A 14,885-nucleotide genomic window follows, 5' to 3' on the forward strand; every position below is an offset into this window, starting at 1 on the left:
GAAACATTCCTGATCTTTAAAACACCTAACCTTACACAGAAAAATTATTAAATGCATGAGCAGTAAAAAATGAAAACAGTTGCTTCATTTTTTCCATCGTATAAACAATATTTCCTCAAAAACAGATAAACTTGAATGAAATTGTTGATCAATTAAAAAACAAATTATAGCAAACGTTAGACCAACCATCAAAAGTACACACAGTAGCATTTCCAGTGTTAAAATACCCTCTGATTTTGGTGAATTTTGTATGCATGCATAGACACTGCTATGCTGCTATGTAATCCCACAGAAATGCATAGAGGAGAAAATGTGAAGCTCTGAGCAGCAGAAGTGCTCAATCAGCTTTACTTAAAGGAATGACCAGAACAGATGTACAACATTTCCTCAAACAATCCAAATCTAAATGACTGTGAAAGGTTAGCGTTTCACTCCATCAGTGCAGGTATATGGATAATGTCCTCACTCAGGAACACACCATAATGTGCTCTCAGGAACAGACCATAAGACTGTCCCTGTGGTCCCAACTTCAGTCCTAACTTGCTTGCCTGTTCTTAATTTGGTGTCTCAGTATGCACCAGTTCTCAATTTGAAACACTCAGCGTCAGTAATACAAAGAAGCACACACACTTTATAAAGGAAGACATCATAGCTTACATAGGTTGTTGAGCAAGCTGTTTCAACAAAAAGGGGTGTGCGTGTCATCCATATGGAAGATAAATTGTCACATAGTGTGTTGGTGTAATGGTCAACACCAGATGTCTGTACACTCTGTCCAAAGACTAATATAGAATATGTAGAGCATGACATTAATATGAGTGTGCCGTCTAAAAGCGCAAAGAGTGTGTGACGGTATAAGGAGGATAAAGAGACTCATATCCTTCTGCTTATGTGTCTATCAACAGAAAGAGATTCTCCTCGTAGGAAATTCTAACAGTCCCCTTTTATTATTATTATGAGAAAGGATTCATTGTCCAGATGGAATAAGCATAAATTTATGGAAGTAATGAAATAGCATAAATGTAGTTGTTGGGGATATGATCATGACCTTGTCCCTGAACTCAGGTGTTATGTCACTGTATGACATGGAGAGAGTGATAGATGCAGTATAAAGTACTCAAGCATTGGATCAAGTGAAAAGGCATGCAGATGTCACAGTGTAGACTACCTATGTTTCTGCAGTGGCACAAGACGGATTAGCTGGCATTAGTACTGAAACAGTTCCAACAACAACTCTCTTCACAACCTTCATGACAATAGGAAAACAGCATAAGGCCAGGAGGCGAATTGCAACAATGCCTCTGACAGTTATGGCGATACGAGCGAGCCAACCGCACCCCACAATAACGCTACCCATCCCGACCAGCAGTCGTCTGCAGGAGTCTGGGGTGTCACTGTGTGTGTCATGTGAGTGATGATGTTAGTGAGTTCACGGGAGATGTCAGGGATATAAAAGCAGTATGAGGTGTTTAAGACTTTGCATATTCCTCCTGCCTTTGCCAGCAGGAGGTCCAGATTTTGTATTACTACATTACAAATGGCAGCCAGCTCCGTGTTGACAAGATGGAAGGCGTATGTGGCAGCATTAGCAATTCTCAGTACCTGCCAAGTCAAGGCGTTTAATTTTTTATTTAGGGCTGCAGTGGTACCCCTCCTAAGAGTAGTGACCACCTTATAGCTGAACCCATGTCCAAGGGTCAGTGAGAGTGTGACCTTCATAACGACCAAGCACAGGTATAACTGAGGAAGCCCGTTTTACACACGGCTTCAGGGCTTGTTGAAAGTTAGTGATAGACGCTGGAAAACAACTCTATATCATGACTATGGTTTGGGGGCACCTTTATTCTGGTAGCATGTATCTGACTTGTTCTTGTGTTGGTTAGTACGTCGGTTCTAGTGACAGGAATCATTCTGCACAGGGATCCATACAGTGAGTTGTCAGTACATTGATCTTATAATAACTAAATAATAATTATTTGTAAAGACAGTACTCTCCCTCCCTCTCATATATATGCGATTTGTAACGTATTCTTACAAGGTTCCCAGGAACTCAGGAGGAAAAACAGGCCCACAGCATCACCGATCCTCCCCCATGCTTAACAGTGGGCATGAGGTGTTTTTCTGCATACTCATCCATGGTGTTACGCCAGACCCACTTAGAGTGTTTGTTCCCAAAAAGCACAATCTTGGTCTCATCTGACCAAAGCACATGGTCCCAGTTAAAATCCCAGTACTGCTTGGCAAACTCCACCTGTTTATGCTTATGAGTATAACTCAAAAAAGGCTTTCTCCGTGCATGCTTCCCAAACAGCTTGTTGGCAAGTAGATAGCGCCTGATGGTTGTTTGGGAGACCTCGTAACCCCAAGATGCTACCATTTGATTCAGTTCTCTTACAATGAGCTTTGGAGAACTTTTTACTTCTCTTACCATCCTTCTCACTGTGCATGGTGGCAAGATACACTTACATCTTATTCCAGGCTCAGTTATTTTCAGGCTTTTAACACATTGTAACTAGGGGTGCCAATAATTATGGAGGGCGCTGTATATACTGTAAATACACAACACACACACACGCACACAAAATGACTGACCGCAGTTTTTGAAGCCCCATTGAAAATTCTATTCAGTCTTCGTTATCAATAATTCCATTAGTAAATTCCAGAGGTCAATATTTAGCGTTGTGCAATAACCCAAGACCTTGGGTACTCTTTTATTTTTTATCAGTGTTCTTCAGCACCTCAGTGTAACTGTTTCTTCACTTCTTTTATTTGTCAAACTGCTTCACTAGCTGTGAAAAATTGCAATGTACATAGTAATGATCACAAGTTGCTGTATACATATTTAAGCAAGCACTTTGTCAGAACAGGTGTTGTGAAAACATGGTTGTAATTTTGTCCCAGACCCTGTAGAGAGATGTTCAAGATGACTGACATTAACAATGATTTATGTGAAATCTCTGGTCAAGGACCTCAAAATAACTGACTGCGTAGGAATGAATGTCACCATATTCCTTCTGTAGTATTTGGACATTAATCTGGCTTTTCCTGACTTCAGCTAGTGAAGCAGCCCCAGAGTTGTAGTGCTTTCAAGCAACGGTTACATTCATTATTTTTTAACAAATGCACAGTGTGTTGTGTGCTTAATGGGGAATTATGTGTGTGAAGTTACAATTTCGGTGAGGAGCCAGGAGCCCTGATGGGCAGGAGGGGAACTGGACCAGCCTTGCGCACTGATCTCTCCACTTAACAAATCTCATTATCTGTGAAAATGATCTCCCAGATACATACACAGGATAAAACCGCCTCGAGTCTCCCTTTCAAAACGAAAGCCTTATTTCAAGAGTCTGCCTGTGATGAAGTCCATTAGACACAGTGCTTGTGAGCAGAGGACAGAATGTTCCACACCGTGCTGTCTGCATCATGTCCATATGTGAAACGCTCATATTTAACTGGAAAAGATCCAAGTGCGTAGTATTATCTGTGCTAAATGGCGCTGTGTGTTTGATTTCTGCTGCTACGAGTTGCATTTCCAGTGTTTGCATTCAAGAGCAAATACTCTGTTAACATCAGCAAGGAGCTGATTGGTGCCACCCTAGAGGTATTGTTGATGTGCCGACACACATCTGCATCTCCTCCTTTAGTTAGCTTGATATCGGTTTGAAATCACGTTGGAAATAAATTACTGATAAAAAAAAAATGCTTCACAGCGCATGCTGATTTAATTCAAAAGCAATGCTTGGCCAATTAACTATACAATGCAGTACTGTGACATGGGCCTGTTTCATGCAAAAATCCCGCCATCTCATAGTCTGGATAAAATAATGTTGCAGTATAGCATACCAGTTATTGGAGAAAGGGATCATGACTGAGCCTGATTGAGCTCTGATGTGGATACTCAATTAACCCCACGTCACTATGTCTTTGTGTTGGATTGGCTACAAGAAAAAATCTCAATCATATTTGAAACTCATTTCCTCCCTGACACAATTCACATTGGCATCTGGGAGAAGCATACTGAAGCTATCTGAATATCTATATAAATATCTAAAAGAGTGCCTTAAAATAATTCTCCTGGTGCCCCACCAGCTCCTCACTAGATATCCCTGCAGGTATTGTCCCAATGTGACCTGTGCAAACTCTTATCGCTTGTCTATGCAACGTGCTCGTTTTCTTTGATCTGAGCTTTTCACATCTTTCAGCGTCACTCTGGGTGTTGGGTGGTGCACTTTGCTTGCAGCATCACTTGAATCCCTGTTAGTGTCACTCTGGCATGATGAGCACAGCGAGGCTGTGAGATCATGTATTCGTACATGGCAGCCACAACACAGACATTTAATCAAAAGCACATATGGCCAATCATTGAGCAGATGATGTTGGTTTTTTGATGACCTTTTCCACCCATGTAGGATCAGAAATCATACCTCTACACCCCTTCTATCTCTTACTCTCTTTTATCTGCCTCCCTCTCTCTTGCTCTCTCACTCTTACCCCTTTTCTCTCCATTTTCCTCCTCGCTCTCTCTCCTTTGCATCTCCCGTACCTTATCACTCTAGCCCGTGGTAACTTATTTCTTCCTTGTGTTTTCTCTGGCTGTGACGGGTTCAGCTTTAGGTAGATCTGCATTGATTCTGTCACGGATGACTGAGGGTTACAAGGAGTGTGTAGCACAAACAGCTAACACGGTAAGAGCCGAGTAAGAATTTCACCAAGATGCCTTAAATAATAAAACTAAGCTATACTTCCTCATAAGTACTTTAGATATTCAGGAAATGTCAGGATACATGTCATTTTCAAATAACGTTTAAAGCACTATACTGGTCGCTGGCATTATGCATGTTCGAACAGACACTCCAAGCTGGCTTGCCACATGCCCGTGGAAAGTATGAGCTAGCATAGTCTGTAACGTTCCCCTTGTGGCGAGTCATGGGGGCTGCTCCCCCACGGGTCGGGTCGGCAGGCCCATCCCACTCCCCCGGTGGGTTCGTGACAGCAGGTTTCGCCTGGTCCTCTTGCGTGCTCTTGTTAATTATTCATCTTAACTTCTCGTCATTCACATTCATGGCAGCTGATTGCCCTAAATGTTTTCACCCTGAGGGCTGAGCATTCCTCACTGCACACATTAATAAAGGTTAATTAATGGAGACGTTTGCTGAGCCGGATGGGAGTGATGAATGATGGGTGAGGCTTTGATCAAATTCTCAGGTATAAATTGGCTGTACAAAGTCATCCTCTAACATCACAGAACATGCGATCTCTGTCCACAAGCTACCAATGAGGGACGACATACTGAAAATGTTAAAGGACTGTAAGCACGGTGACGGTATGTTTCTGCGTTATTTAAACTGATTTTGAGGCATCACTAAATCAACTCCCATTAAAATATTAATAATAGACTCCAAGAAAGCTTTTTGCTGATTAGTTATAGATCTTTCCAATCCAAATTTACAGGCCTACATGTCTAGACATATTTATAGTAGGAAAAAGATGGCCTTACACAAATTATTGTGGCTGACTTGATTTTTCTGTCTCCTGGGTCTCAGGGTTCCTTTTCTTATAGTTCAGAGAGCACATACAGTATATGTGTGCTCAGCAGAGACCTTGATGTAGATCAGTATCACAGAGCAACAGCTACACGAGGTTCCAGGGTGGGATCTGTCGATGCTGCGTGTCGTGCTTCTGAGAGTGTATAAATGAGCACTCATACAGAAGACAAGCTTATCTAAAGAAGCTCACATACAAAGGCATGCGTTTCCGACTTCAGTTCTTCGCCACGAACCAGTTCTTCAGAGTACTGTGTGAACTCTGGGTCTAACTACCAAACCTTAAGCATTCGGTGTTGAGGATGCTTTTTCTTTATCAATGTATAGCTTATGATCTGGTGAATCAAATCAGAAATTTTACATGGTTTCATTTGAACCTCAAAAAAGAAGGGTAAAAAAAAAAGGGTTTGAGTTGAAGACACTAGTTGTGATCTGTTCTCTGGATGTGCACAGGTTTGGTGCCCTCCCAGTGATGAGCAGCTGGCGTTAGCTTCTGCTCTGCGGCCGACACACCCAGTGGAGATGGAGGGAGATCTGTGTTGACATGTCCATGTCTGCCATGGAAAGGGTCAGTCGTGTGGTCATTACTGCTGTCATCCTTTCAGTCCACTACAGCCTCAATACTAAAAAAGCTTTTAGCCATCTCAGAAGGACGCGTACACATTTGTCACAGGAAGTCACATTGTGTTGGGGAAGCGTCTAGACTTGAGCGCATGTAAATAGTGTCTTTGTGTGTGTGAGTGTGTGTGTGTGTGTGTGTCTGTTCCTGTCACTTATACAGCCACTCTGACAGTCGCTGATTTGATTTTCAAGGGTTTTTTTTTTTGTTTTTTGAGGGGGTGATTTTATTGCTTTTGTTGTTTCTGTGCTCCACACATCTCCAGCTTTGTGTGTGTGTGTGTGTGATGGTCCGATTTTCCTGATTGCTGAACCTCAGTATTTGTGGCAATCTCTCGGCAAGAAGGCACAGCAGCGTAGTTACTTACTAGCTGCTCTTTCATCTGTTATTAGCTTTCTGCATGTTTCTTTCCAATAGGGAAACACATTTGATTATACCTTATTAAGAGATAGCAGAACTCCATACTCAGGGGCAGATATGTGGAAATCAACCATTGAATGAGAAGTAGCTAATTCTATGATGTTTAAACATTTGAGCTAAGACTCCAGGGAACACATTTACCCCGATGCAAAATTATAAGCAAGCACTTAGGTAGTAATGTATTTAGGACTTAAAAGATATAGCAGTCACCTAGCTGAGTGTCCCTACAGAACAGGGTTACTTATGATCTGATCAGGAAGAAAACCTTCTTTAAAAATGTATTTTGAAATGCATTTCTGGTTATTAACAGAACATGTGCTTTAAGTCCCCTCCCCCACTTATAATTTTTCAATTTCCTACCTGCTCATGTTTGATCTCTTTATTCTTTAGTGGATTTCATTTTAAAAGTCACCAGAAATCAATTTGCATTGGGTTGTCACATGGCAGATAGAAAGAGTGCAGAGATCAGTGTGTGGCTTTACAGTTTGCCTATTAACACGTGCAAGACAGCGAGGAAAGTGTTTATACTCACAGGTTTAATTTGGGGTACTGATGCAGGAGAGCAGACATGCTGACAATATGCAAACAAGAACCCTAAAACAGAGAGGAAACCAGCTGTCCAGCCTTAAATCCTCCCAGCTCCAAAATCTAAACATTTAGCATGTTTAAGCAAACGTTAGCAAACAGAGCAATAGAAATACTCCCATAAATATAAAACATAGCAAGCAATCACTACTCTCTCTCTTTTTCTCTCTCTCTCTCTCACACACACACACACACACACTTTCTCTCTCTCTCTCTCTCTGCACAGTGATGTCACATTTGCCTCTGACTGCACAAGCTGCCCTCAATACTCTTGCTGACTTTTTTCATCTCATTAGCTGATGTTCTCACTGTTAAGTCTGTCAGTGTAACAAAGCATCTATTAAAACAAAGTATTTGTCAAAAAAACAAAAAAAAACTGTATATCAAAATATTTGTCTTGCCACTGTTTAAGAAATGACATCTTAAATCCTTTGTTAAGTTTCTGAATACCTGCATCTTGGTGTCTGGTTAAATTACTCTGCCTTTTTTCTTAATGAAATCTTTCACTCTGCTATTCAGGATAAGCATAGACTTGACTTGATTCTGGGCTCTTATATCAATATATTCTTCCAATATGCATGCAGGTGTGTAGGTAGTCTTGTATATGTTATATATGTAGGTACTAATGTTTATCTTTAGCATCTTATGCTATGAAGTCTGTCAGCTCCTTGACTGCTATGGACTCCTATGACTAAATACATCTAGTTGTGAATGTTCCATAACTTTGTTATTGAACAGAGATAAAGTTTCTTGGCATTGGAAATGAAGTCTAACCGAGCGGTAGACCAAAACAGAGTGGGAAGCATGTTTAGTTGCTCTGGCTTGAAGTTCTGGAATTCTCTCCCTTTCTATCCTGTATTTAATTGATATATTGCAAAGCACATCTGTATCCTTTTCTAAACAAAGACATTATTATTAACTGTCTCCAACTAGAGCGTAATATCCTCTTGACTTTACCATGGTGGTAACCTCCAGCCCTTGGCTGGCAGGTGTCCAATCTTAGATCGAGTGCAGGCCGTTCTTTAATCGCCTGCTCTCTGCAGCTTCTCCAGATGCTACTGCAGCGTGGATTAGACAATTAATACCCGTGCTCTTGTTGCTAGGCAATATCAGGGCAATACTGAGTGTTCTCAGCACTGGGTCCTTAGCTGTTCCACCTGTTATGTAATCTCTGACATACGGAGATGGTTAACGCTGTATTTCCACTTATTTCGCTGTTAATTTGAGATCGTTTTGCTGCTGATGAATCGTGTGCAATGTGGCATGATGTGAAAGAACAGTGCCATTAGCAGCAGAGTCACTTCTAAAGCAGAATGTTGAAGCAGGACACCTGGACTCTGTGTTCAGAGTCATCACTTCCCACACTTAACGCTCACTCCGTGTTAGTCGGCTGACCCGTGTCCACCACCAAACTGCAGCGTCCGTTTCTAAAGGTCAGACAGGAATGTGGAATACATCATAACAGTTTAATGAGCAGGTAGTTTGCGCATGGGTGTTACTATGGTCAGTCAGGTTGTGTGTTTTTATGCTAATTTTTTAGTACAGTATGTTTACAGATGCGTTACAAGAGATGGCTAGAAATGTTCATATCTGTTGGTGGTGGGCCTGACTCCTTACTCTAATGGATGATTCATCGATTCTTAATCCATTTTGAAACACCGATCCTGCCCTCTGAACTTGAAGTTTTAAAGTTCAGATTTCTGTCAAAATGTCCTAATTGGAAAGTCTATATAAATATATTCTTTGCATTATTTTAACTGGTTTTGTTAACCAGTGTACACCACCCTTACCATCACAATCGAGAAGACATGGACAAGACAAACTCCTTTTTGTGGTGTTTTTCACTTTAATGAATATAATTTTTATGCTGTGTGGCAGTCAGTTTAAAATGCCCTATAGCTGTTAATGCTAGGTGTTTAATCCAGAACAGTTTACTCTATAATGACTGTAAGAGCATCCATGAGCTAGTATTGGTTGGTGGTCAGCAGTGTGCAGAAGATACACTGAGCCACTAATTCATGGCCTGGATACAGAAACATTCTACTTGTTCACCACTACAACACTCCCAGAATTATCCCACTTGTTCATCTATAGAGCACATCTGGAATGCTCCCACTAGGTCAGCTCTAGAGAACATTGAGAATCCTTCCACTAGTTCAGCTCTACAGCACACCTGGAATCGTCCCATTAGTTCAACTCTAGAGCATATCTGGAATCGTCCCATTAGTTCAGCTCTAGAGCACATCTGGAATCATCCCATTAGTTCAGCTCTGGAGCACATCTGGAATCGTCCCGTTAGTTCAGCTCTGGAGCACATCTGGAATCGTCCCATTAGTTCACACACATGCTGTCTATTAGACCACAGGCTGCACTGCACTGTCCAGCAATCCTTCAGATCCTTCTTGTGTCAACACAACCAGCATTTATTTTCTCTGCTTTACAGTTTCTTTCTTTCTCCATGTTGCTGTGCAGCACAGAGCGTGACATTCATATATATGACACATTCCGATTTACATGCTAATTCTTTGCAGTGCTCACAGTTTCGGTACAGTACAGCGCTTACACTGCAGACAGACACGCTGTGACTATGAAGCTAAGATGAAGCTAAGGCATAGTGATGAGAGAAGACCTCTTCCTGCATATTCCCTCCTAATGTAGATTTAATGGAGGCATATTTTGCATGTAATGAAGCTTTTGTGCTTCCTGACTGGATTAAATTGACCATGCACGCTGTGCTCATGGAGAACCCTCCCTTTAACCAAGCAGCACAGATGTTCTAACTTCATAATCAGGTCTGACAAGAAGACGCGGTCTAACGGAGAATGTGTAAGCAGCTGTAATAAGAGAGAGAGCACTGCAAATGGCGCACTGCACACGGACCACAGCACATGGACCACTGCACACGGACCACTGCACATGGAGTACATGTTTGGAGCACATTATGAATTGGCAGTACTGTGTTGTTTTTCTATGCTAACATTTTATAGGTAAACATGTTCACTTGTCCATAACACCAACACTATGAAAGCACTGATGCTGAAACCTCTGACTTGGTTAATTCTTTCAGTTTTTCCAATACGATAGCGGTTGATAGAAGCACAAACACAGCAGTCAGGGGAAACATCGCAGGTAAGAACAAAAGAAGAGTGCCTGCCGTCATGCCCCAGCGCCATTAACGCCTCACAGGTGAACCATCTCATGAGCCACAGATAAGTGAGGTTGTCTGGGCACCCCTGGAAAATTAGCCTGTCGCTAACCCTGTCCGAATACCCTCCCCCTCAAAAAAAAGAAACAGTCGCTACTAAAGGTACATGGTTCACCAACAGGACACACTTCATCTCTGTCTATATACGTTAATGTGTTAAATCCTTCGTCCTTCTGATAAAACACAAGTGTAAATGGGGAGAGCACTGTCTGTCCCGGCATGCCGCTCCCAAAGTAACCAAGACCACAGCCATTCCCAGACGGTGTGTCAGCACTTATGTTCTCTGTCCCTGCTGCATGCTGTACCACCAGGTAAGACTAGACTACACCTGAATCCTCTGATTAGGAAGCTGGAAATTTGCCAGAGAAGTGAGATGGTTGTGGTCAGTGTACATGACCACATTCCCCTGAGTGCTGAGTAGGTACACCTCAAAGTGAGAGAAGCTAAGAGCATTTGGGCAAAGCCAAGACTTCCTACTGCGTAGCAGAGTAAATTTGTTGTTAAGCTTATCAGACAGTATGCAACTGGTCCATCTTCTCCTGATTCATCTTGCTCTAGTTCTACATCACAGACATCTACAGCCAGTTTAAAATTTGAACTATGGGGACACAAAAACAGCATAACGTATTAGCATTCCTTTGATTTATGCCAAGGCAAAATCACTGCTTAAACAATAGGGGGAGAAGGAGGATACATCCCACACATTCCTAAAATTCTCATCCATTAACTAATTAATTCATGAATTAATAATTAGAGGTTTTTAACTTGGTAAAATCTAGAGTAGCCTGAACCGTTGCTTGTCTAGATCCAGCTTATAACCTTTCCTTGTCCTGCCTGATGCCCTAGATAAGATTCTAGCTCACAGTTGGCCAAGTTTAGGACAAGCTGAGCATTTAGATGCTCAGTACACAGATCCCTTGGATGATTCAGGTGTTCCCACCACGAATCACCATAAAGCATCGCATCATAATTACATTATTTAAAGCCATTGTAACTTTAAAGGTTTTTATTAACCACTGAAAAGTGTCAGGTTGATTTTTCATTCCGTAAGGGAGAACAGTGCAACAATATAGATTTGACTGTATCATTATAGATTTGTTGAGGGCGAGCAGACAATAATATTTGCCAGTATCCCTATAAAATCATCAGGTTGCCCTTGGCAAAATCGGTGATTAATCCTGACCGTGTGACCAACCATGTAAAATGTCATAACCATGTAAAAATCCAATGATTCAAAAAAAGTCTTGGTGGCCCTTCTGACTGTGTTGCCTGAGTAGCAGACACAACGGTGCCCGAGGAACTTTGGTGGAGAATGTTGGGTGGAGAAGGTGAACTGATGAGGAACAGGTGGTATCTCAGTAGTTAATGACCTCAGCTGCAGTAAAGATCTTACACCAACTCTAGATGGAGATCTATCTCTAGATCTACAGTTACTTCATATGTTGCAGGTGTAGAGCATGTAGATGAGGCCAATGGGCTCGACTAAGACATGCTACTGATTTTGGGTGGAGGGAGGGGTGGAGAGACCTAGCACAGCTGCACCACCTCTAGAACAGTCATACCCTGACTTCATTCTCTCACTTTTCACTAGCTGAACAATTAAGCCTCATGGTTTGTTTTTTGTGCAATGGAGCTGGGACAGCAGGAGATCTTTCTTGTTATGATAATCATGTGTTATCGCAGTTATCAGTGTTTAATATCATAGTGTTATTTCCTTTGAAGAAAACCAGCGAGAGAGAACTTGAGGAAAGGTTTTAAGTGCTGTCACACGTCTTGTTCTTTTATACAAGTGACACTGAAATTTTTTATTTGAGGCAAACTGACTCTACATCTTAGTATAGTTCATTGGTATTGGCCTCATTAAAAGTTGGCTAATATTTTAAGATACTTTCTATAATCTATATATAATCTCCATACATATTTTAAGATAATTAACATCAATGAGTATCACACTTTACTCATTTACAGGGTTTACCAGACGCTCTTATCCAGATGTATGTATTTCTCAGTATGACAATATGTGTACACCCTGGCAAGTGAATCCATAACCGTGGTATTACTAACATCAGCACACCTGCTCTACCAGCTGAGCTTTAGAAGATCAGTTTGATAACCTAAGCAAACATAATCCTAAAACAGTAGCAGAGATCTTAATGCAGATATTTTTAATATGTTTTTCCCTTTAATGTATGTTTTTCCCTTTCTATATCCATTGTAACTTCTATTTGTATGATTTAATAATTCATTGCATACAGTCATGTGAATCAAAATAAAAACAGCAGACGTCTCCTGGTGGAGACTAGCCGACTGCTATCATGACAGAATGAACCAAACTTATTTGATGATGGTTTTGCTTCAGAATGTTGTTGCTAACCCAGTGTTTCACACCTTAAGCCTGGGTACATTCGTTCCTACGGTATGTCAACACTCATTTATCAACAACATTACTAGGATGTTTTTATTTAGACTTTAGACAAATATTTCTTACACATTCTTAAGTCTCTGACACACCTTACTCTGTTTTAAAGCAACACAGAGTAACCAAAAACATTTTATTTTTGTTTGTTTTGGAATCATTGGAGCTCTTCATTCAGAACCTCTGAGATCATGAGTATCAGCTCTGTCCCCATCCTACCTTGTGAGTGGTACAATCTGAACCCTGTCCTGTGAGTGGTACAGTCTGAACCCTGCCCTGCAAGTTGAACCCTGAACCCATTACACAGGAGAAAGAAACAAAGCAACAACAAAATGTAAGGCCGCACAATAGATCGCACACTATAAAACACTAACGATGTACTCTTTCAGCAAATGGAGCTTTGTTCATCTTGTCCCTGGAGCGCTTTGCCTCAAATGACTGTAATCCAAGTCTCTAGAGGGAACCAAAAAAAAAAGAGAGAGAGAAAGAGGGGGGAAAGAAAAAAAGACACATAATAACAGCCTAAGAGGAACATTACGGGCACTGACACTTTTTTGTTGTGACGCGTTTGACATGGCTCATCCCAGAATCCCTCCACTGCTAGGGCTTGACTGGATGAAACCTCACAGAAACACAATCTCACTTATCTCAAAGGAGAACCTTGTTTGTCCGTTTGTCCATAGTTACCATCTAACGTGGTCCAGTATCAACAGTTTAGCGGCACATGTTGTGACATTTCTTTGCAGAGCTCTGCAAATAAAAACAGATTAAGTGGATTTCTACTTTTTGTATGTTAGTTGACAACAACTTTGTGACAAAAAGGGGGACATAGCTAGATTTTCATACACCGTAACCATAAATGAAATGTTTTACATGTGACTGATCAGTAATGGTCTATGAATATTACTATACTGCCATGTTAGAGAGCAGAAGAAAGCTTTATTTTGAAGATGGTCTTGCTCTGATTGGATGGTAATATACAGAGTGAGTCGGTCAGTGTATGAACACCTCCAATCAAAAATGTTGTCTCTTATCCAAAGTGATATACTGAGGTACGTGCTTCACCATTGGTTGGGTGTGTTCTATTATGTCACAAACAGAAAGTTCGGTCCATTCTACTCCTGGGGAAGGTGAGTATTCCTTCTGTAGGCAGTTAGGTCACCCAACCTTTCCAAACGTTCCTCACTGGAGGCCATGGTGCTAGACTAATGGTCATGGAATTCGCTTTCCCAAAATGCAGGATGTTATGCAGCTGTTGCTTCCTTCTTTGTAGTTGAAAATTGTTAAAGATGGAGTGTGATATACACACACATACAGAAAGATCAAAGTCAATTTTGATTTTTTTTCCTTTTTTTTTTGGTTGGGAAGTGGTTGTCCCTTAAATGTTCTTGGCATTATGGAATCCAAGTGAGGTTTACAGGACCTGACTGACTAACATGAAGGACAGGATGACAGTCGCCACGGAGACACTGGGAAGAGGTACGGTTGACCATGTAGCTCTGTTGTTCTTTGATTGGTGGGATCCCATTGGGTCAACGGCACCTTCCATGGGGTCCAGCATATTCTGTAAGGGGAGAGTATTGTAAATAAAACAGATGATGGAATACTTGCAGAGATTAGCTGCTGATTCTGAGCTCAGCAAACCTCATTACAAGCCATATTATTTTTATTGGTCCTGAATGGACACACATGGACCTGAATCGGTCATAGATCAGTCATGTGACCAGATCATGTGACCAGAATGTGCCCTTTGAAGCCTTCAGCCATTCACGCTTTGGCATGGAGATGAACCATCAGTGCCCCGCCTCTTTCAGCCAGGGCCCTTTCGCACACCGGCCCTCAGCTCATCAAAGTCCTGCGGGGGACAGGAGCTGCAGTGTCTGGCTGGGTCTGAGAAGACCTGAAGGTTTTTATCTCTTACCTCATCAGTGCATTCAAAACTGCTGGAGGGGGAACACTTCTGCCCACTGTCCTGGAAGAGCGGGGGAGATCAGGGCATCAGCAGTGTACAGATGGCTTGCTTAAAGACCCCAGAACAACAAGCTACTTCAGGCATGACCCCTGACCAATCACATTTGTGCGGCTGTAGAACAATGAACT

General features: G+C 41.6%; 1 protein-coding gene and 1 long non-coding RNA gene across 2 annotated transcripts in view; one reads left to right on the top strand and one right to left on the bottom strand.

Moving 5' to 3' along the window:
• The window catches only part of LOC143525633 (uncharacterized), a 43,773-nt gene that overhangs the window by 26,610 nt on the left and 2,278 nt on the right, over positions 1-14,885 (top strand). The window lies entirely within an intron of this gene.
• Positions 14,092-14,885, bottom strand: part of gfra2b (GDNF family receptor alpha 2b) — a 32,482-nt gene continuing 31,688 nt past the window's right edge. Inside the window, exons 8-9 of the mRNA XM_077019809.1 lie at positions 14,707-14,757; positions 14,092-14,349 (exon numbers count right to left, since the gene is read on the bottom strand). Coding sequence (XP_076875924.1) covers positions 14,200-14,349; positions 14,707-14,757 — 201 coding nt within the window. The 3' untranslated portion in view covers positions 14,092-14,199. The remainder of the gene's footprint in view (positions 14,350-14,706; positions 14,758-14,885) is intronic.

This window comes from Brachyhypopomus gauderio, chromosome 10, assembly GCF_052324685.1.
Source record: "Brachyhypopomus gauderio isolate BG-103 chromosome 10, BGAUD_0.2, whole genome shotgun sequence".
NCBI classification, from domain to species: Eukaryota; Metazoa; Chordata; class Actinopteri; order Gymnotiformes; family Hypopomidae; genus Brachyhypopomus; species Brachyhypopomus gauderio.